The sequence below is a fragment of the Gymnodraco acuticeps genome, unplaced genomic scaffold (genome assembly GCF_902827175.1).
Source record: "Gymnodraco acuticeps unplaced genomic scaffold, fGymAcu1.1, whole genome shotgun sequence".
NCBI classification, from domain to species: Eukaryota; Metazoa; Chordata; class Actinopteri; order Perciformes; family Bathydraconidae; genus Gymnodraco; species Gymnodraco acuticeps.
This window is the reverse complement of record NW_022992200.1, coordinates 28,638-50,358: the sequence shown is the minus strand read 5'-3', so window position 1 is coordinate 50,358 and position 21,721 is coordinate 28,638. Positions and strand designations below refer to the sequence as shown.

The 21,721-nt window shown below is 43.2% G+C and overlaps 2 protein-coding genes across 2 annotated transcripts; one reads left to right on the top strand and one right to left on the bottom strand.

Annotated features, from left to right (window-relative positions):
• Positions 1–333: 333 nt before the first annotated feature.
• LOC117539405 lies at positions 334–5,914 on the bottom strand. The gene is made up of 15 exons (XM_034205579.1): positions 5,864–5,914; positions 5,429–5,613; positions 4,790–5,003; positions 4,619–4,694; positions 4,115–4,374; positions 3,915–3,995; positions 3,566–3,636; positions 3,119–3,216; positions 2,641–2,838; positions 2,308–2,394; positions 1,872–2,131; positions 1,504–1,629; positions 1,215–1,355; positions 893–1,016; positions 334–687 (listed from the first exon to the last, which is right to left on the bottom strand). The coding sequence occupies exons 1-15, from the start codon at positions 5,897–5,899 to the stop codon at positions 470–472; spliced, it is 2,175 nt and encodes a 724-aa protein (XP_034061470.1). The 5' UTR covers positions 5,900–5,914; the 3' UTR covers positions 334–469.
• Positions 5,915–7,326: 1,412 nt separating this feature from the next.
• LOC117539410 (ornithine decarboxylase-like) lies at positions 7,327–14,675 on the top strand. Its single transcript, XM_034205587.1, has 8 exons — positions 7,327–7,480; positions 7,712–7,885; positions 9,069–9,241; positions 12,390–12,606; positions 12,995–13,078; positions 13,437–13,569; positions 13,750–13,871; positions 14,198–14,675. The coding sequence occupies exons 1-8, from the start codon at positions 7,370–7,372 to the stop codon at positions 14,444–14,446; spliced, it is 1,263 nt and encodes a 420-aa protein (XP_034061478.1). The 5' UTR covers positions 7,327–7,369; the 3' UTR covers positions 14,447–14,675.
• Positions 14,676–21,721: the final 7,046 nt, after the last annotated feature.

The window sequence follows — 21,721 nt, the reverse complement described above, 5'->3', positions numbered from 1 at the left end:
TTTGGCGACTCGGCAGAAGAGTCAGCCAATGAAATCCCATTTATGCAAATCTGCCATTACAAGCGCTAGCCAATCAAACCGTGTGTATGCTGGGAGAGACTACGCAGGTCATTTCCTCATATTCCAAAAAATGGAGGGAAAATTCATTATTTTATATCCAGTTTACTTCGTTTTAACATTGCTATTGCTTTGTATGTCGGGGGCGGGAGATTCATGTGATTGGTTGTTGGTCGCAAAAAATCCCCAAGCTTCAGACACGCCCAACTCCAAGCGTCAACGCACGCTGCTGTGTGGACGCTCCGTTAAAGTGTAACAATGATAATGGACAAACAGTCTTTTTCCAAATGTCCTTTATTTATAAAACACGGTAGGTGTACCAACTGTAACCCTGTATCTCACACAGTGTATTGAATAGAGAGGCAAACCCTTCTCCAGAAAAATACAAAACAAACTGAGAGTCAGTGTGTAGCTACACAAGCCCAAAGCCTGAACTGATGGAACTGAGGGCCATCATCAAGTCCTGGTGGAACTTCTCATAAGTTTGGTAGTGGCTTGGGAGCTTCAATTTTAGGAAGCAGGTGAGAGCCACTGGGTATTTTGAAGTAACAACCTCAACTTCAAGGTTTGTTGTGAGCAGCTCCCACCCGACCCAGAACTTCAAGAGGTCACGCAGCACCTTCGGAGATGCTATGGGAGAGAATTTGTTATGTATGCGATACCTCAAATTGCATTATATCAAAACTTAAATTTGAGCAGTAAAACTTGCAGGAATATCAACGGTTAACCCATGCATAGATTTGTATTTGTACACCGATGTGTGTATATTATTTTTCATCAGAACTGCCATCTCTTCAGCTGCACTACAGCTTTAGCAGTCATTAATTAGTGTTACCTTCCTCTATGAATTGCCTCAAAAATCCAGTGACGAGACCGACTTTCTCCAATGGAACGGCGTCGTCCTCGTCCTCGTCACTGTCACTTTTGGGCTGTGGCCAGTGGATGTTCTGGATCACAGTCTATAGGGGATCAAATACAAACGTGTTCTTTGCTAAGATTGAAGCTCATGTTATATGCTACAGAATTATCTTAACATTGTAAAGCATTGATTTAAGATCTACACACCAGTTTAAGAGCCCCACAAATGAAATTGCATGATAGTGTTTGCAAACAAATCCCATGAATAACATAAATCCAATAAAGAAAATGGTACTTACCTGTGAGTTCAGCTCATCATTTTTCTCTCTTGGAAATAATATGGGGTGGACATCTGGCCTATTTGAAACAAGCGGCCAGATTCCCGTTTCTTTAAGGCCTTTGCGAATCTGCTTGATAGGCTGCCTAACACGGTGAAGTACCTACAAGTAAAAGGAACAATCAAACTGAGGCACTAATGGAAAAACACCACAGTAGCAGATACAGGAGGACTTACAAAGCAAACCTACTAATTACCTAAACATTGTATTGTATTGTTTAAATAAAAATGGTACAATATAAAATGATTACTGCATGGGAAAGAAGTTCCTGGAACAGCCAGTCATGATTGGTGGAGGTTGGAACAGGGAGGTCCCAGGACAGGCAAAGATCAGTCACACTGGTGGTTTCTTGAGCAGTAAGTTGTGTATTCTTGAGCTAAAACAGGAGAAAAGAGGACATCTTTTAAATGCATGCAAAAGTGGACAAAAAGCCTAAATCTGGAAAAATCAAAATGGGACACAAAAAAGCATTGGAAATCATTTCTAGCTAAACAGCCCAGCCTTGACGCATGAATGGAATCTTTTTCATAATGCACAAGATGACAAGTGTATGTTAGCATTGTGGTGCAGTGACATGTGGTGGTGTATGACATGTCACTTTTTAACTAGGACACTCACAAAACCAATTGTTTCACGGTGGTCAAGATCAGGACAGTCCAGCAGGGTAAGCGCTGATGCTGCAGTATCCGTGCTCCCACCAGTCAACAGAGTCACTACAGGCACACTTAGTCCTGAGAAACCAAAACCACCATGCAGGAAGGAATGGCCTATCATCCGACCTGCCATCTCAAACAGGTTGCTTTCCCGAAGCACAGCAGCTGCGGAGGGAACCCGATGTTCCATTTCGCCTTCAAAAAGGCTTGTAAGAGCTGCACAGCCTTAAGAAAGAAGGAGAAATAGTTTAGACACCATGTATTGCTATAACGTAATTTTTAGGTCAAGCTATATTGAGTGTTGGTTCAACTGTGAATATGCATGTTGTAATCTTTGTTGGTTTATTAAGATGTAGCTGCAAGTGGTTATTTCAATTGAAAGACAAATGGGGACATCCCACCTAAATGTATACTGAAGCCGGTCTTCAGTTTCTGCATGGCCATTGACAAAACGTGTCGGTTGACACCTTGGCCGACTGCTGCATCCCCTTGAAAAGACGACCTCATTTAGAAAAGTACAACCAACAAGATGATATTCAACATACACTTACCAAGAGACAACATGAATCATCCTTCAAGCTTTCAATACAATAAATGTAACTAGTTCTTTCTTCCCTGGTCTAAGGGACATGAACTTAATCCTCAACATGCAAGTAAAAACAAACAAAAAGGCAAAATTCGACCCAGATGACAACCTATAATGAAACATGAGAAGTTACACTATTTATTAATACCTCTCAGCCTGCACTTCAATGGAGCTGCCCAGTTAACATTGTTCATTTTAAAGAATGAAATCAATGAACTGTCTGTTTCTTCTTCTGCGTCAAACAAGTCGATTGACAGAAAGAGGCGTGGACATTCATAGTTACGTTCCAGCCGTTCCTCTCTGAACAACTGACATGCCTTCCGGGGGTCCACTTCATTGGCCCATGCTGAAATGTAATTTGAAGGGAAAAAAAGTGGTTGGTACAATAAACTTCATAATATGTCAGCTTCAATTGTAAAATAGTACTTCATTTATTGTCTCATTTAGTAAGCCCTGTATTTTAAAGCAATATATTAAAAGGTAGTAACTTGAAATCAATTATCCTTTCCATATTACTGGATCAAACATGTAACAACATTCATTTTGGTGATCATTGCTATTTAAGTGTTTGTGAGTAGTCACTGTTTCAAACTACACCACAGCAGTAATTGTTCTGAATAAATAACCTGCTGAAACTGTTGCTGGCAATCGTTGAACTGAAGGTCCTGGCATTTCCTCTGTCCTTGTCATACTGGCTGCATCGCTATGATGAGCAGGGTCCATTCTTGGAAAAGACAAAACAAAAAACATACTCACAGGAATGGAAAATAGAGACTAGTGAGCGCCCTTCTTTTTTTACATATTTCTTCTTGCATATCAAACAAAGTAATTTAAATCAGATCCCTAATAAGTATTTCGGCTCTGTTAAGATTTCTACATTTCCTAAAAATGCATCACATGCTCTGATGCAGCTGCTATAGCTGTAACATTACAGCATTTTAAAACACAAAAAAGGAACAAGCACATTCACCAAACGATATCGTTATTAGGTTTGACACTTTGCATATGTTGTTCACCTCTCTCAAAACATGTCTATCTTCCATCTTTTGCTTGAACAAGTCAAAACGTCTTACCCTTCACCACATGTGCTTGCATGAAATGAGAGGACATCAATTGGGTAAGATTCAAGACATATAGGGCAAACCTGTAAAAAACATAAACAAATGTCAATACCTTTAAAACATATCACATTATTATAAGAGGTTTTATGTTTAATAATTCTCTCTCAGATAAGTGATACAGGAAACATAATTCTATGATAAAAAAATGAGTACATAGACAGTGTGCAAAAAGTCTGTTTGGTGAAATGTGTTATACCCTACCTATATACACACCTGCAATCATGCTGTCATTATTTACTGAAAACAATAAGGCTTTTATACTAAATTGCAAAGTAACTTTAACAGGATCAGCATCAACTACCTCTGACAATTCTCCCATCCCTGTGTTAGGTGGATTTGGCTGCTCAATCACTTCATCAAGAGAAGTCCCAGATTCACTCTCCTAAAAAACAAAAAAGGTACAGAGAATTGGTTCTATAGACTTTGAAACAGTCATTTGAGCAAACTAAAACATTACATATTTATTTGAGAAATGAGAGAAACGTTTTAATAACAGCTTACAGTCAATATGTCATTACATTCCTCCACATGTAAAGGCAACAGCTGCAAAGGCATTTGACTGCCACATGTTATGCAGGTTGACTGTGGCATCTTTGCAAACTCTGCCGAGTCATAGGGTAGTGGTTCGGTAGAAAGTTGCTCCTGTAGTGGAATTACAAACACAATGTTTTTTCCGTTGTTGGACGCTGTTTTGAGGAGCCTTGTGGAGTACCCCTCGGAGTCAGTAGGAATTATGGACAGCTTTCGACGTCCACTACCACCTATTTTAAAATCAAAATAGGAACAACACAAGTGTGCTTTAAAACCACCTGACAGTACATACATTAATATTAGGGATATATACGTTACACTTTGTCAGGCAAACTTTAGTACTGTTTTATACAACTTGAAGAAGTGATATGAATGGTAATTCAAAGTAGGGCAACAGAAAACACATATGTGGGGCTTCTGAGTGTGAAAAACACAACACAGCATTTTCACCAATGGAGATGAGAACAATATTACCTGCTGACTTGAAAAACATCCAGCCTCCTTTTAATGTTTTCAGTTTTGGAAATTCTTCCTCAACCGAAGCCATAGTCTTTAAAACAAAGTGAAATAACATACAATATTCAGCAAGTGATTCACATTTTAAATCATTGAGAAATCTTTAATACTGTCTGTTTATATGATTACCTCACTGTGCAATAAGTTGTCCGGTAGATTTAGCATCCTCTTTCCAAGGCCAGCATAGGCAAGTGGTAGCTCTTCCGAGCCCTTAGGTGTAAACTGACTGGGTCCCGAAAGGACATATATGTGAAAGTCCGTCCGTTTGACGATGCAAGGAGCCGGGGTGGGAAATCGTCTTTTGCCTCTTGGCTGATCAGTACTGAACATACTTGGGAATTGCCTGATGTGGGAATGACAAAAGGATCTGTGAGACTAGACATTGTTATATCATTTGCAAATCATTGGCTTGCGTTGATGGTTTTGTTAACATAGGTTGAACAAATTGTATGAATAAAAAGCGAAATCATAGTTAATATTCTGTCGATACAAAAACAATCTTGACACTTAGCTTTATCTTACCAAAATATTTGTTTTGAAAACATTAATATATTGTGTTTGGGACGTTTCAAGGCAAGGGGTTGTTAAAGGTTTTAAAAGCAGTAATGGAGGATACATACTATGGACAAATGTTTTAAAACATTAACTCAACATTACATTAGAGTAATGCGAGGGGTGAGATCAAATATCAGATGTTTACACATCTACGGGATTAAGCCACAGTTTGATCTTGAACTGTCAAATGTAAAAAAAAGTCTATTAAATCACCTTCTCATCGCCTGCCTCACCCTGACATCATTGTGGGATTGGACGCTGTCTACCGCCCTGACTGCTACGCTGACCGGTGCACTCTCTGCTATGCTCACTTCTGGTGGAGTTGGAGTCGCAGACAACTCCCTGGCTATTAATTGAACTAAAGCCCGTGCTGCTACCTCGACCCGAGGCGTTACACCCTGTCGAACAGTCAATTAATCTTCTCTCACATTCACTTCACTGCAACATTTTACTTGGTAGCAGAAGCACATAATAAGAATGGGGGATCGTTAGACCGTTAACGCTAGTTAATGTTAGCTTATGGAGCTCAGCTACTACAACACAGCTAACCAAAACAGTTCTATATAATTCTCGAATTAAACAACTAACAACTAAGCAAAACCAATCCTTCATAATTTAGGAGTATTTCATAATTTAAACATAATTTACACTTGGAGCGGGAGGCGCGCGACCACCAGACGCCATTTTAAAGATGACCTCTGACCTGTCAGCTCCGGAGTCCGGACTGCGCAAAATGCGTAAATGAAGTGCTACGTCACGAACGCAAGAAATCCTACCCACGTGGGGGCGCGCTCATGTGATTGGCTTAGACTGGAGGAGACATCTGATTGGCTATAGATGAGAGAAATTACAAGTACGAATCGGGTGAGCGTCAGGGGAGTCTCAAAAAACCCACACACGAATGCAAAGCGATCCGTGCACAGAAAGCTGTTTGTGTTTGAAGGTGCAGCGGTTTTAAACGGAAAACTAATATGTGTGGATCAAAAATACACATGTAAAACTTTTTTCTGTGTTTGGATTTTATTTACATGTATATGAAACGGAACACATTTGTGTATGCATTGAAAAACACAAGTGTGGATCCGGAAATACAAGTGTGAATCCTTTTGCGGATCATGAAATACAAGTGTGAATCCTTCTGTGTGCATGTGTGTATTATGAGACTGTTCTGAGCCCATAGGCAGCTGGGGTGGCAAGGCTATTGTTTAGGGTGGCAGTTGCCACCCCATGCCACCCCGGTAGATCCGCCCCTGCTTATATCCATGTCGGAAAGGGGAATAAACATGGTCCAGTGTATTTCCGCCGCGCGTCGGGCAGCTGATGTGTTGAAAGTATCTCGGCAGGACTTTCTTCATATTTGCGTTGTTAAAATCCACAACGAATGCCGCCTCTGGCCGTGAAGTCTCCGTCCTGTCAATAATTCAAAACAGCTGGTCGAGTGCTGTGTTGTTGTCAGCGTGAGGCGGAATATACACTGTAATCACCACGCATGTAAACTCTCCCGGCAGATGAAAAGCCCGGCATGTGATCATGAGGTGCTCTAAATGAGGGGAAAATCTGAAGAAATAATCTCCATATCTGTGCACCAGTTATTGTTTGTCATGACGGACACACCACCTCGCTTGCTTCTCTCTGAATTATTCCGATCCTGGTGAAATATAGTGAAGCCTTCTGGAACAATGGCGGAGTCCGGGATAGAGGAGTTGAGCCAAGTCTCAGTGAGAATGAACACGTTACAGTTCTTATTGTCCTGTTGAAGCCGTGACGCGGGCACAGACCTGGTGGCCAGATCGGTTGAGGAGAAGACGACCTGCGTATGCGGTTGTGCACATACACAAAGAACCGCTTGGAGTCATTGTGTATATATGTGTGTATATATATATATATATATATATATATACATATACATATATATATATACATATACATATATATATATATATATATGTATATATATCAGAGAACGACTTTTCTGCCGCGGTAAAACTTCACAAACTTTTGTCGGGCAGAACAGTGCATTTAAGAATCAGCTGTTTTATGTAAATGAAAATATTCTACTTCTACATCTTGTTGCTTCGTCTACTGTCTTATTTCTCAAAGCCAGATGTATTTAACCCTTTGTTGACGAATCCATGTTATTCCTCACCAGCAGCTATGAACGGATCATCCCTGCAGGATTTCTCCTCTGGTGACGTTCACGTTCTGGACGATGGACGGTCCATCAACGACTTCATAGACGATCAAATCAAAACGCTCCAATCAGAGGTGAGTGTCGAGGGGTCGTCAAGGGTCTCAACACTGCTTCATCCATCAGTGGTGGAAACTCAGTACATTTAATTAAGTAAGATAAAATGGAACTTTATTTATCCCCGTGGGGGAATTCAGGCGTTTATAGCGGCAACAGGGTCAGAGTGAAAAACCGGTTTCAGTATTTCAGTGTTTTTCAGTGCAGTATTAGTACTTTTCCTCAGGTAAAGTATTGAATATTCCCTCCAGGACAGCGAGGAGCCGTTCTTGGTGGCGGACCTCCAGTCTGTGATTGATCGTCACCAGCAGTGGCTGACTCTCCTCCCTCGAGTGAAGCCTTTCTATGCCGTGAAGTGCAACAACACCCCCGCCGTGCTGAGGGTCCTGAGAGCGCTGAGCACCGGGTTCGACTGCGCCAGCAAGGTACCACAGACCATCAGTACTTTAGATCAGGGACCAGTTAAACCATTGTAGTGATGTTACGTTCACGAACGATTCGATTCTTTTAAACGGCGCTTTGGTATGAACGAAGGGCACCGAGTCGTACTTGGTCAGAGCCATTCTTTTTATCGTTGGTTCACTGCCTGCCATAAATCCACTCGCCTTTGCGTGATCAATGAAAAAACTTGATTTTGTTGCCCAAGCGCATTCCGTGAAGACTCTGATTGGTTAGGTTCAGGCAGGAGTGCCTCTGATTGGTTAGGTTTGGGCACAAGGAGGGAGATTTTGTGGGTTAGGGTTAGCCAATCAGAGGCAGAGTAGGGGCGGGTCTTAACGGAAGAGAGAGAAGTCATAACAAGTAAGTAGTGGTACAGGAAGACCACGTGATTTTCGGGTGAAAACATTTGCCAAACGAGAAAACGCAGCAGCATTTGGATGCACTTCAACAAAAACATAGGCAACGATAAAGCGGAGTGCAACATTTGTAAAGCCAACAAATAATCTCCACCGCCACTTAAAAGAAAACGTCTCTTTTGAACGGCTCTCGGGAAAGGAACGGAGCCATAAGAACCGGCTCCCTTCAAAGAGCCGTAACTCCCATCACTAAACCATTGCATACAAACTCATTTCACTATTATTGAACTCTCTCTTCACAAAACATTATGATAAACCTGAGCAAGGTACCCCAGACCATCAGCACTTTAGATCAGGGACCTTTGCATAAAAACTCAAGAAGATGGACGAACAACTTGTGAAGATCTAGAACTGACTTTGCATTCATCCTGACTCAGCAGCATACAGACTAGAGAGGGAATGTATAGGGAAGAGGGTTCAGGACCCCCCTCACTGATAAATGATCTAACTAACGTACGGACTATTAGGTCAGTTGCAAGCTAAAGTTCAACCTAATATTTTGTATTTAAACGTAGTATTGCTTTCATCCAACCTAATACAGTGTGAAACCTGTTGACATTATAGTATGAAAGTTTTAAACATATCATGTAAAGCGCTGGTTGAGTGAACATTTGTACTGCGTTGGGATTGTTAAGCATATTTACCTGCGGGTGCAGGTCAGTGTCATCTGTACCAACAGAGCAGATCTTACAGTCAGGTCCTTGCTCTCTAACACCCTGATCCAGTTTGAACTGGTTCCCTCCCCCTGCAGGCTGAGATCCAGATGATGCTGAACCTCGGCGTTTCTCCTGATAACATCATCTTCGCTCACACAACCAAACCCATGTCTCACATCAGATTCGCTGCCGCTCACCGAGTCCAAACGATGACCTTTGACAGCGAGGAAGAGCTCAGAAAGATCTCTCTCTGTCACCCCAAGGCCAGGTGAGCCCACCTGTCTCTGTTAGCACACAGTAACTAAGTACATGTATTCCTTTACTGTACTTCAGTGCAATTTTGAGGTACTTTACTTGAGTGTTTCAATGTAGGGAAAACTAAAATAATCGTCTTTTAACAAACATCATTTAGTGTTCTTGTACTGTATAGATTGGTTGAACAGGGATTGGTTGAACAGTGATTGGTTGGACAGTGATTGGTTGATCCCTGATTGGTCGACCCCCTGCAATAGTAGAGGACCCTGGCTTTTATTGATTGTGATAGAAAGTGATTGAAACACTATCTTATTATTTATTTTGTAATATGTTCAAGACATTCCTGTCTTAGCTACTCTACACTGGCTTCCTGTAACTTCTAGAATTGATTTGAAGTTGCTTCTCCTCACATACAAAGCTCTAAATGGACAAGGACCCAGCTACATTGCTGACTCTCTAATGAACTACACACCCGCCAGATCACTGCGATCATCAGATGCAGGTCTATTAGAGGTCACCAGAAAGAGTCATAAGAAGATCGGTGATGCAGCCTTTGTAAACTACGCCCCCAAACTGTGGAACACGTTACCCAACAATATTAGGGAAGCTACTTTATGCTTTGCTCTAGCTGCTTGTTTTACACTGATTTGATGTCTTATTTCTTACTGATGTAAAGCACTTTGAACTGCAACCCCCTGTATGAAAGGTGCTATACAAATAAAGTTATTATTATTATTATTATTCTTTTTAGTTTTACAGCTTATTGAACCTTTTTGTTTGACATCAGCCATTATAGATAATATGGCCGTCTGAGTGTGTGTGCTACTGTTTGTGGTTTGTTTTCAAAGGTGGGGTAGGTAATGTTGGAGAAAGCAGCTCGAGTGCGCTAGAATTAGAAAAAACACAGCCGGAAGAAATCTGCCACTTCCTCACAGAGCCCCTCCTCCAACACACACGAACGCGCACATGACCAATGAGGGCACGAAATGAGTCTGTGCATAGATGGAAGGCTGACAGGCAGGTAGGCCATCCAGTTACTTTAGCCGGCTCAGATGATTGGTCGTGCCAGCCAAATCTTTCTTCTTGTTTTGTATCTATATCTACGCCGGGATCCGGAGTCGAGGCTGATCCTCTTGCTGTAGTCCTGTGTCTTGGATCCTCTATCCTGAGTTCTGGATTAAGCCATGGACTTCGGGTCGTGGCTGAACCTGTCTCTGGGGTCCTGCCCTGATGGCTTCCACAGGATTGTAGCTGACATCCTCGTGGATTCATCTTCCTATTACAGACACATGCATTTCCAAACATTTGGACTACCTATGTTGCAAATGTATTATCTTTTCAATTTATACACGGCATCTATTGCACGTCTGTCCGTCCTGGGAGAGGGATCCCTCCTCTGTTGCTCTCCCTGAGGTTTCTCCCATGTTCCCTTAAAACTGTGGGTTTTCTCTGGAAGAGGACAGAGGGTCTAAGGACAGAGGGTCTAAGGACAGAGGGTCTGAGGACAGAGGTTCTGAGGACAGAGGGTCTAAGGACAGAGGGTCTAAGGACAGAGGGTCTAAGGACAGAGGGTCTGAGGACAGAGGTTCTGAGGACAGAGGGTCTAAGGACAGAGGGTCTAAGGACAGAGGGTCTAAGGACAGAGGGTCTAAGGATAGAGGGTCTAAGGACAGAGGGTCTAAGGATAGAGGGTCTAAGGAAAGAGGGTCTAAGGATAGAGGGTCTAAGGACAGAGGGTCTAAGGACAGAGGGTCTAAGGACAGAGGGTCTAAGGATAGAGGGTCTAAGGACAGAGGGTCTAAGGATAGAGGGTCTGAGGACAGAGGGTCTAAGGATAGAGGGTCTAAGGACAGAGGGTCTAAGGATAGAGGGTCTAAGGACAGAGGGTCTAAGGATAGAGGGTCTAAGGACAGAGGGTCTAAGGAAAGAGGATCTAAGGACAGGGGTCTAAGGATAGAGGGTCTAAGGACAGAGGGTCTAAGGATAGAGGGTCTAAGGACAGAGGGTCTAAGGATAGAGGGTCTAACGACAGAGGGTCTAAGGAAAGAGGATCTAAGGACAGAGGGTCTAAGGATAGAGGGTCTAAGGAAAGAGGGTCTAAGGACAGAGGGTCTAAGGATAGAGGGTCTAAGGAAAGAGGGTCTAAGGATAGAGGGTCTAAGGACAGAGGGTCTAAGGATAGAGGGTCTAACGACAGAGGGTCTAAGGAAAGAGGATCTAAGGACAGAGGGTCTAAGGATAGAGGGTATAAGGATAGAGGGTCTAAGGATAGAGGGTCTAAGGACAGAGGGTCTAAGGATAGAGGGTCTAAGGAAAGAGGATCTAGTTTTTCTCACACTGATATTCTGAACAATCTGTGTTGTTGTATTTGCTGTAAAGTGTCTCTACTGTAGGCTATTTTTATTATATGTTCAGCACTTTGGCTCCACCAACAACAGTTTATAAATGTGCTATATAAATAAAACTTGATTTGATTGGATTTCTACAGAACCATGGCTTCCACAGATGACATTTTTTATGGATTTTTTGTCAAAGCACTTCAGATATTCATTGCTATCGGGATGTTAAGAGCATTCCATGGAATATAACAACAAGTGTATCTCCAGCCGGTTTCTCAAACTTACCTTTAACTGTGTAATAAAGTTAATTATTCAAAAGGTTCGAGTTCCTTATTTTTAAAACTGAAACTTGCACTACTGTTCAAAATAAATAAAAAACAAACCTGGAATTATGCATTTGGGACTTTTTTTCGCTTTTTCTTGTTGAACCGAACCCGTACCGAACCGTGACCCCCAAACCGAGGTACATACCGAACCGTGAATTCTGTGAACCGTTACACCCCTATTGAACAGTGATTGGTTGAACAGTGATTGGTTGAACAGTGATTGGTTGAACAGTGATTTGGTTGGACAGTGATTGGTTGAACAGTGATTGGTTGAACAGTGATTGGGTTGGACAGTGATTGGTTGAACAGTGATTGGTTGAACAGTGATTGGTTGAACAGTGATTGGTTGAACAGTGATTGGGTTGGACAGTGATTGGTTGAACAGTGATTGGTTGAACAGTGATTGGTTCAACAGTGATTGGTTCAACAGTGATTGGTTGAACAGTGATTGGTTGGACAGTGATTGGTTGATCCCTGATTGGTCGACCCCCTGTAGATTGGTGCTCCGGATCGCAGTGGATGACTCCGATTCGCTGGTGAGACTCAGCTCTAAGTTTGGTGCTGGTCTGGGATTGGTGGAGAAGCTGCTGGGCCTCGCTGTAGATCGGGACCTCACAGTGATTGGCGTCAGCTTCCACGTGGGCAGCGGCTGCACCGGGAGTCAGGCCAGCCAGAGAGCCATCGCCGACGCACGACAAGTGTTTGACATCGCCGTGAGTCTTTTTCAGAGTGTGTTGATGTATTTCAGAGTGTGTTGGTGTGACTGTGTGTGTGTGTGTGTGTGTGTGTGTGTGTGTGTGTGTGTGTGTGTGTGTGTGTGTGTGTGTGTGTGGTGTGTGTGTGTGTGTGTGTGTGTGTGTGTGTGTGTGTGTGTGTGTGTGTGTGTGTGTGTGTGTGTGTGTGTGTGTGTGTGTGTGTGTGTGTGTGTGTGTGTGTGTGTGTGTGTGTGTGTGTGTGTGTGTGTGTGTGTGTGTGTGTGTGTGTGTGTGTGTGTGTGTGTGTGTGTGTGTGTGTGTGTGTGTGTGTGTGTGTGTGTGTGTTTCAGAGTGTGTTGATGTATTTCAGAGTGTGTTGGTGTGACTGTGTGTGTGTGTGTTTCAGAGTGTGTTGGGCGTTCAGATGAGTCTCCTGGATATCGGCGGTGGATTCTCCGGCAGAGACAACATTCAGGTCAAATTTGAAGAGGTAAACTGAGTCAGAAATATTCAGAAGTTCTTCAAGGCAGCGTTCCAGTGACAAAGTAAGGACTTCCCAGTCTGAGGGGGGGGCCATTACAGGTCCTTCAGGAATATATGGGTTGTGTTATCTCTTTAATATCTACACAGTTTCCCAGTTCCCATCAGAGACTGCCCTGACCTCACCACCTTCAAAAAACTCACTTGAACTTGTATTATTTTACTTTAACTATATATATTTATTTGTTCTTTTCTTTTCACTATATCTGTAAAGCGTCTTTGAGCACCTGTAAAAGCGCTAACAAAATAAATCTGTTATTATTATTAGTGTGGTGTGATCCCTCTGAAAATGTGCTTTTCCCCACCAGTTTGCAGACGTTATAAATGCGGCGCTGGATAAATTCTTCCCGCCCGACTGTGGGGTCCAGATCATTGCAGAACCGGGCCGGTTCTACGTGGAGTCGGCCTTCACCCTGGCAGTGAACGTCATCGCCAAAAAGAGTAATCTCACTTTATGAGGAAAAGCAGCGCTAGCTTGTCAGATAAATTGCTAACTAGTATTGAATTCGTCTCCAGGTGAAATGTACACTTCGAGGGGACAGAGGACTAAAGCATCATTTACTTTTCCTGTTATTTAAACATCTGTTTGCATATTGTGAGTCCTCTTTGGATGTGTTCCAGACTGTGAGGAGAGCGGCCCTGGTGGACAGATGATGTATTACATCAACGATGGAGTGCATGGAATCCTGAGCTGCATCGTCAACGACCCGGCTCACCCCCCCATCCAGCTGCTTCCTCACAGGGTGAACACCCTCATATACACGACCATTAGCTCCACTCTCTAAAGATCTCTCTTTTTATAGTATCTGATCATGGTTAATACTCAGCGGTGGATAGACACAAAGTACATTTACAGAAGTACATTACTCAAATACAATGTTGAGGTACTTGTACTCAGGCTTGGAGAGGGAATACACTTAATTAAATACATCTTATTGATATTTATTTTCTCTTGTATTTATTTATATCGCATTTGAAGTACGACGTACTGTAGCGCTGCTCTCCTCTATACTGAATGGTAAAGGTGTAAATTCTGGTCTGTATTTCATATTTAAATCCTTGTCTGTAGGCCGTGGGGGTCGGCGAGGTGAGGTACCGCTCGGTGGTCTGGGGTCCGACCTGCGACAGCTTGGATAAAGTGTCGGACAGCGCCATGATTCCTGAGCTGCAGGTGGGCGACTGGCTGCTCGTCCACCACATGGGGGCGTACACTGTCTCTATGAGCACCGACTTCAACGGCTTTGAAAGAGCCAAGATTTTCCCCGTGGTGACGGAGGAGACGAGGCGCCTCTTAAAGCTCCGTCACACCTCAGCGTGAAGAAATAACCTGGAGAGACTAATGTTGCACAAAATGAATATTGTGATATTTACATTCACTGCATATGCGTCCACTATACTTTCTTCCAACTTAAAATTACATGTATGTTATGTTGAGCATATTTGTATAATAGCAAAGTCGTGTTTCAGTTCATGTGTATGACATCATCAGAATGTGCCTGAAACGTGGTGATGCTAATGAGCATGCAGTTACAATAAACGGCCCGTACTCCAGGCCAAACTCTGAGCGATGTGGTCGTGTGTTTCTTCTGTCCGTTAGCATACTTACAAGCTACTTTGGTTGACTGCAAACGTGGAGACTTCTGCTGAATATAATGTCTCACGCAACCTGTTATCAATCCATTCACCCCGTAACCTGTTCAGCCCTGAGCCTGTGGTTCAGGTCTCAGGCTCCAAAAGGACATTCCCAGAACAAAGGACCATATCTTCTAAAAGGGTTACATGAATAATCTTTGTTCTCAAAGTAACGATAAACCTGTGAGTTGGATGTAGAACAGTCAGAATCAATATAGATGTTTTTATATTAAAGACAATTCAGATTGAACACAGTAAAAAAACTGTAAATGACGTTCGTTGGGGGGGGGGGGGTCCTGACTACAACCCTTCACCCTCCATCTTCCTTTATCCTAGATCCCTTTCACCTAATTATCCCCAACTTCCTTTTCAGCTTCACCCCTCCCTCCCTACATCTTCATACCTCCCTCCCTTCCTAGATCCCTTCACCCTTGTATGCCTTCACCCCTACATCACTGCATACCTCCCTCCCTTTGTCCCTCTATCCCTCCTTCCCTACATCCCTTCACCTAATCATCCCTCCCTTCTTAGATCCAATAAATACTTCATCCCTCCCTAGATCCCTTCCTTCCTGGATTCCTTCAACCCCTTATCCCTTATCCCTTCCTCCCTTCACTCGTCTTTTCCTTTAAAGACCTTTATCTTGTTCTAAACAGCCTTTAAATCAGTCATTCATCAACAAAATGAAAAAGGGAAAACAATAAATTCCTGAAAAATATTAAAAGTTAAAATAATGTTCCTTTGACTCGTCTGAGATATTTTCTAGCATATTTAATCAACAGGTGTTTTAACAAAGAGCAGACACGCTTAAGGATAGAAGCAGAAATCATATTCTTCATTGAATACCTGTAGATGTGTACAGGTGTGTACCTGACAGACGGATTGCAGGGACGCAGTGACTCTCGACTGCACACTGTGACAGGAAGTGGTGCCGACTATAACAGCTTTTTAAACGGTGTGTGATCCTGCTGTAGCACCTTGACGGGGGCTCTGTTCCAGAGTCGTGTCAAACTTTTTTGGTGTGAAGTCTTTTCATTTCTTTGAGTCTGAAATCTAAACAAGTCTTTTCTTAACGACGAACTGAAACATATCTCATTAAGTCTCCATTTCATTAGTGTTGGGGAATCTTTTCCAAGGCCCATAACTCTGACCCAGCTTATCAGTTCTGTCCTGACTGAGCCCACGCACCTCGTAACCTTGGCTGCTGTGCTCTCAGTGTTCTGTCTCCCTGTTCCTGCCTGTTGGATCAGCTGATAGAGGTGTTATGGTTCTATGCTCCTGCCTGTTGGATCAGCTGATAGAGGTGTTATGGTTCTATGTTCCTGCCTGTTGGATCAGCTGATAGAGGTGTTATGGTTCTATGTTCCTGCCTGTTGGATCAGCTGATAGAGGTGTTATGGTTCTATGTTCCTGCCTGTTGGATCAGCTGATAGAGGTGTTATGGTTCTATGTTCCTGCCTGTTGGATCAGCTGATAGAGGTGTTATGGTTCTATGTTCCTGCCTGTTGGATCAGCTGATAGAGGTGTTATGGTTCTATGTTCCTGTCTGTTGGATCAGCTGATAGAGGTGTTATGGTTCTATGTTCCTGCCTGTTGGATCAGCTGATAGAGGTGTTATGGTTCTATGTTCCTGTCTGTTGGATCAGCTGATAGAGGTGTTATGGTTCTATGTTCCTGCCTGTTGGATCAGCTGATAGAGGTGTTATGGTTCTATGTTCCTGTCTGTTGGATCAGCTGATAGAGGTGTTATGGTTCTATGTTCCTGCCTGTTGGATCAGCTGATAGAGGTGTTATGGTTCTATGCTCCTGTCTGTTGGATCAGCTGATAGAGGTGTTATGGTTCTATGTTCCTGTCTGTTGGATCAGCTGATAGAGGTGTTATGATTCTATGTTCCTGCCTGTTGGATCAGCTGATAGAGGTGTTATGATTCTATGTTCCTGTCTGTTGGATCAGCTGATAGAGGTGTTATGGTTCTATGTTCCTGCCTGTTGGATCAGCTGATAGAGGTGTTATGGTTCTATGTTCCTGCCTGGTGGATCAGCTGATAGAGGTGTTATGGTTCTATGTTCCTGCCTGTTGGATCAGCTGATAGAGGTGTTATGGTTCTATGTTCCTGTCTGTTGGATCAGCTGATAGAGGTGTTATGGTTCTATGTTCCTGCCTGTTGGATCAGCTGATAGAGGTGTTATGGTTCTATGTTCCTGTCTGTTGGATCAGCTGATAGAGGTGTTATGGTTCTATGTTCCTGTCTGTTGGATCAGCTGATAGAGGTGTTATGGTTCTATGCTCCTGTCTGTTGGATCAGCTGATAGAGGTGTTATGATTCTATGTTCCTGCCTGTTGGATCAGCTGATAGAGGTGTTATGATTCTGTGTTCCTGCCTGTTGGATCAGCTGATAGAGGTGTTATGGTTCTATGTTCCTGTCTGTTGGATCAGCTGATAGAGGTGTTATGATTCTATGTTCCTGCCTCTTGGATCAGCTGATAGAGGTGTTATGGTTCTATGTTCCTGCCTGTTGGATCAGCTGATAGAGGTGTTATGATTCTATGTTCCTGCCTGTTGGATCAGCTGATAGAGGTGTTATGGTTCTATGCTCCTGTCTGTTGGATCATCTGATAGAGGTGTTATGGTTCTATGCTCCTGTCTGTTGGATCAGCTGATAGAGGTGTTATGGTTCTATGTTCCTGCCTGTTGGATCAGCTGATAGAGGTGTTATGGTTCTATGTTCCTGCCTGTTGGATCAGCTGATAGAGGTGTTATGGTTCTATGTTCCTGCCTGTTGGATCAGCTGATAGAGGTGTTATGGTTCTATGTTCCTGCCTGGTGGATCAGCTGATAGAGGTGTTATGGTTCTATGCTCTTGCCTGTTGGATCAGCTGATAGAGGTGTTATGGTTCTATGTTCCTGCCTGTTGGATCAGCTGATAGAGGTGTTATGGTTCTATGTTCCTGCATGTTGGATCAGCTGATAGAGGTGTTATGATTCTATGTTCCTGCCTGTTGGATCAGCTGATAGAGGTGTTATGATTCTGTGTTCCTGCCTGTTGGATCAGCTGATAGAGGTGTTATGGTTCTATGTTCCTGCCTGTTGGATCAGCTGATAGAGGTGTTATGGTTCTATATTCCTGCCTGTTGGATCAGCTGATAGAGGTGTTATGGTTCTATGCTCCTGCCTGTTGGATCAGCTGATAGAGGTGTTATGGTTCTATGTTCCTGCCTGTTGGATCAGCTGATAGAGGTGTTATGGTTCTATGCTCCTGTCTGTTGGATCAGCTGATAGAGGTGTTATGGTTCTATGTTCCTGCCTGTTGGATCAGCTGATAGAGGTGTTATGGTTCTATGTTCCTGCCTGTTGGATCAGCTGATAGAGGTGTTATGGTTCTATGTTCCTGCCTGTTGGATCAGCTGATAGAGGTGTTATGGTTCTATGTTCCTGTCTGTTGGATCAGCTGATAGAGGTGTTATGGTTCTATGTTCCTGCCTGTTGGATCAGCTGATAGAGGTGTTATGATTCTATGTTCCTGTCTGTTGGATCAGCTGATAGAGGTGTTATGATTCTATGTTCCTGTCTGTTGGATCAGCTGATAGAGGTGTTATGGTTCTATGTTCCTGCCTGTTGGATCAGCTGATAGAGGTGTTATGGTTCTATGTTCCTGTCTGTTGGATCAGCTGATAGAGGTGTTATGGTTCTATGTTCCTGCCTGTTGGATCAGCTGATAGAGGTGTTATGGTTCTATGTTCCTGCCTGTTGGATCAGCTGATAGAGGTGTTATGGTTCTATGTTCCTGTCTGTTGGATCAGCTGATAGAGGTGTTATGGTTCTATGTTCCTGCCTGTTGGATCAGCTGATAGAGGTGTTATGGTTCTGTGTTCCTGCCTGTTGGATCAGCTGATAGAGGTGTTATGGTTCTATGTTCCTGCCTGTTGGATCAGCTGATAGAGGTGTTATGGTTCTATGTTCCTGTCTGTTGGATCAGCTGATAGAGGTGTTATGGTTCTATGTTCCTGCCTGTTGGATCAGCTGATAGAGGTGTTATGGTTCTATGCTCCTGCCTGTTGGATCAGCTGATAGAGGTGTTATGGTTCTATGCTCCTGTCTGTTGGATCAGCTGATAGAGGTGTTATGGTTCTATGTTCCTGCCTGTTGGATCAGCTGATAGAGGTGTTATGATTCTATGTTCCTGTCTGTTGGATCAGCTGATAGAGGTGTTATGGTTCTATGTTCCTGCCTGTTGGATCAGCTGATAGAGGTGTTATGGTTCTAAGTTCCTGTCTGTTGGATCAGCTGATAGAGGTGTTATGATTCTATGTTCCTGTCTGTTGGATCAGCTGATAGAGGTGTTATGGTTCTATGTTCCTGCCTGTTGGATCAGCTGATAGAGGTGTTATGGTTCTATGTTCCTGTCTGTTGGATCAGCTGATAGAGGTGTTATGGTTCTATGTTCCTGCCTGTTGGATCAGCTGATAGAGGTGTTATGATTCTATGCTCCTGCCTGTTGGATCAGCTGATAGAGGTGTTATGGTTCTATGCTCCTGTCTGTTGGATCATCTGATAGAGGTGTTATGATTCTATGTTCCTGTCTGTTGGATCAGCTGATAGAGGTGTTATGGTTCTATGCTCCTGCCTGTTGGATCAGCTGATAGAGGTGTTATGGTTCTATGTTCCTGCCTGTTGGATCAGCTGATAGAGGTGTTATGGTTCTATGTTCCTGTCTGTTGGATCAGCTGATAGAGGTGTTATGGTTCTGTGTTCCTGTCTGTTGGATCAGCTGATAGAGGTGTTATGGTTCTATGTTCCTGCCTGTTGGATCAGCTGATAGAGGTGTTATGGTTCTATGTTCCTGCCTGTTGGATCAGCTGATAGAGGTGTTATGGTTCTATGTTCCTGTCTGTTTGATCAGCTGATAGAGGTGTTATGGTTCTATGTTCCTGTCTGTTGGATCAGCTGATAGAGGTGTTATGGTTCTGTGCTCCTGCCTGTTGGATCAGCTGATAGAGGTGTTATGGTTCTATGTTCCTGTCTGTTGGATCAGCTGATAGAGGTGTTATGGTTCTATGTTCCTGCCTGTTGGATCAGCTGATAGAGGTGTTATGGTTCTATGTTCCTGCCTGTTGGATCAGCTGATAGAGGTGTTATGGTTCTATGTTCCTGCCTGTTGGATCAGCTGATAGAGGTGTTATGGTTCTATGTTCCTGCCTGTTGGATCAGCTGATAGAGGTGTTATGGTTCTATGTTCCTGCCTGTTGGATCAGCTGATAGAGGTGTTATGGTTCTATGCTCCTGTCTGTTGGATCAGCTGATAGAGGTGTTATGGTTCTATGCTCCTGTCTGTTGGATCAGCTGATAGAGGTGTTATGGTTCTATGCTCCTGCCTGTTGGATCAGCTGATAGAGGTGTTATGATTCTATGTTCCTGCCTGTTGGATCAGCTGATAGAGGTGTTATGGTTCTATGCTCCTGTCTGTTGGATCAGCTGATAGAGGTGTTATGATTCTATGTTCCTGTCTGTTGGATCAGCTGATAGAGGTGTTATGGTTCTATGTTCCTGCCTGTTGGATCAGCTGATAGAGGTGTTATGATTCTATGTTCCTGTCTGTTGGATCAGCTGATAGAGGTGTTATGATTCTATGTTCCTGCCTGTTGGATCAGCTGATAGAGGTGTTATGATTCTATGTTCCTGTCTGTTGGATCAGCTGATAGAGGTGTTATGATTCTATGTTCCTGCCTGTTGGATCAGCTGATAGAGGTGTTATGATTCTATGTTCCTGCCTGTTGGATCAGCTGATAGAGGTGTTATGATTCTATGTTCCTGCCTGTTGGAACAGCTGATAGAGGTGTTATGGTTCTATGTTCCTGCCTGTTGGATCAGCTGATAGAGGTGTTATGATTCTATGTTCCTGCCTGTTGGATCAGCTGATAGAGGTGTTATGATTCTATGTTCCTGCCTGTTGGATCAGCTGATAGAGGTGTTATGATTCTATGTTCCTGCCTGTTGGAACAGCTGATAGAGGTGTTATGGTTCTATGTTCCTGTCTGTTGGATCAGCTGATAGAGGTGTTATGGTTCTATGTTCCTGCCTGTTGGATCAGCTGATAGAGGTGTTATGGTTCTATGTTCCTGTCTGTTGGATCAGCTGATAGAGGTGTTATGGTTCTATGTTCCTGCCTGTTGGATCAGCTGATAGAGGTGTTATGGTTCTATGTTCCTGTCTGGTGGATCAGCTGATAGAGGTGTTATGGTTCTATGTTCCTGTCTGTTGGATCAGCTGATAGAGGTGTTATGGTTCTATGCTCCTGCCTGTTGGATCAGCTGATAGAGGTGTTATGGTTCTGTGTTCCTGCCTGTTGGATCAGCTGATAGAGGTGTTATGGTTCTATGCTCTTGCCTGTTGGATCAGCTGATAGAGGTGTCATGGTTCTATGTTCCTGTCTGTTGGATCAGCTGATAGAGGTGTTATGGTTCTATGTTCCTGTCTGTTGGATCAGCTGATAGAGGTGTTATGGTTCTATGTTCCTGCCTGTTGGATCAGCTGATAGAGGTGTTATGGTTCTATATTCCTGTCTGTTGGATCAGCTGATAGAGGTGTTATGGTTCTGTGTTCCTGCCTGTTGGATCAGCTGATAGAGGTGTTATGGTTCTATGTTCCTGCCTGTTGGATCAGCTGATAGAGGTGTTATGGTTCTATGCTCCTGCCTGTTGGATCAGCTGATAGAGGTGTTATGGTTCTATATTCCTGTCTGTTGGATCAGCTGATAGAGGTGTTATGGTTCTATGTTCCTGCCTGTTGGATCAGCTGATAGAGGTGTTATGGTTCTATGTTCCTGCCTGTTGGATCAGCTGATAGAGGTGTTATGGTTCTATGCTCCTGCCTGTTGGATCAGCTGATAGAGGTGTTATGGTTCTATGTTCCTGCCTGTTGGATCAGCTGATAGAGGTGTTATGGTTCTATGTTCCTGTCTG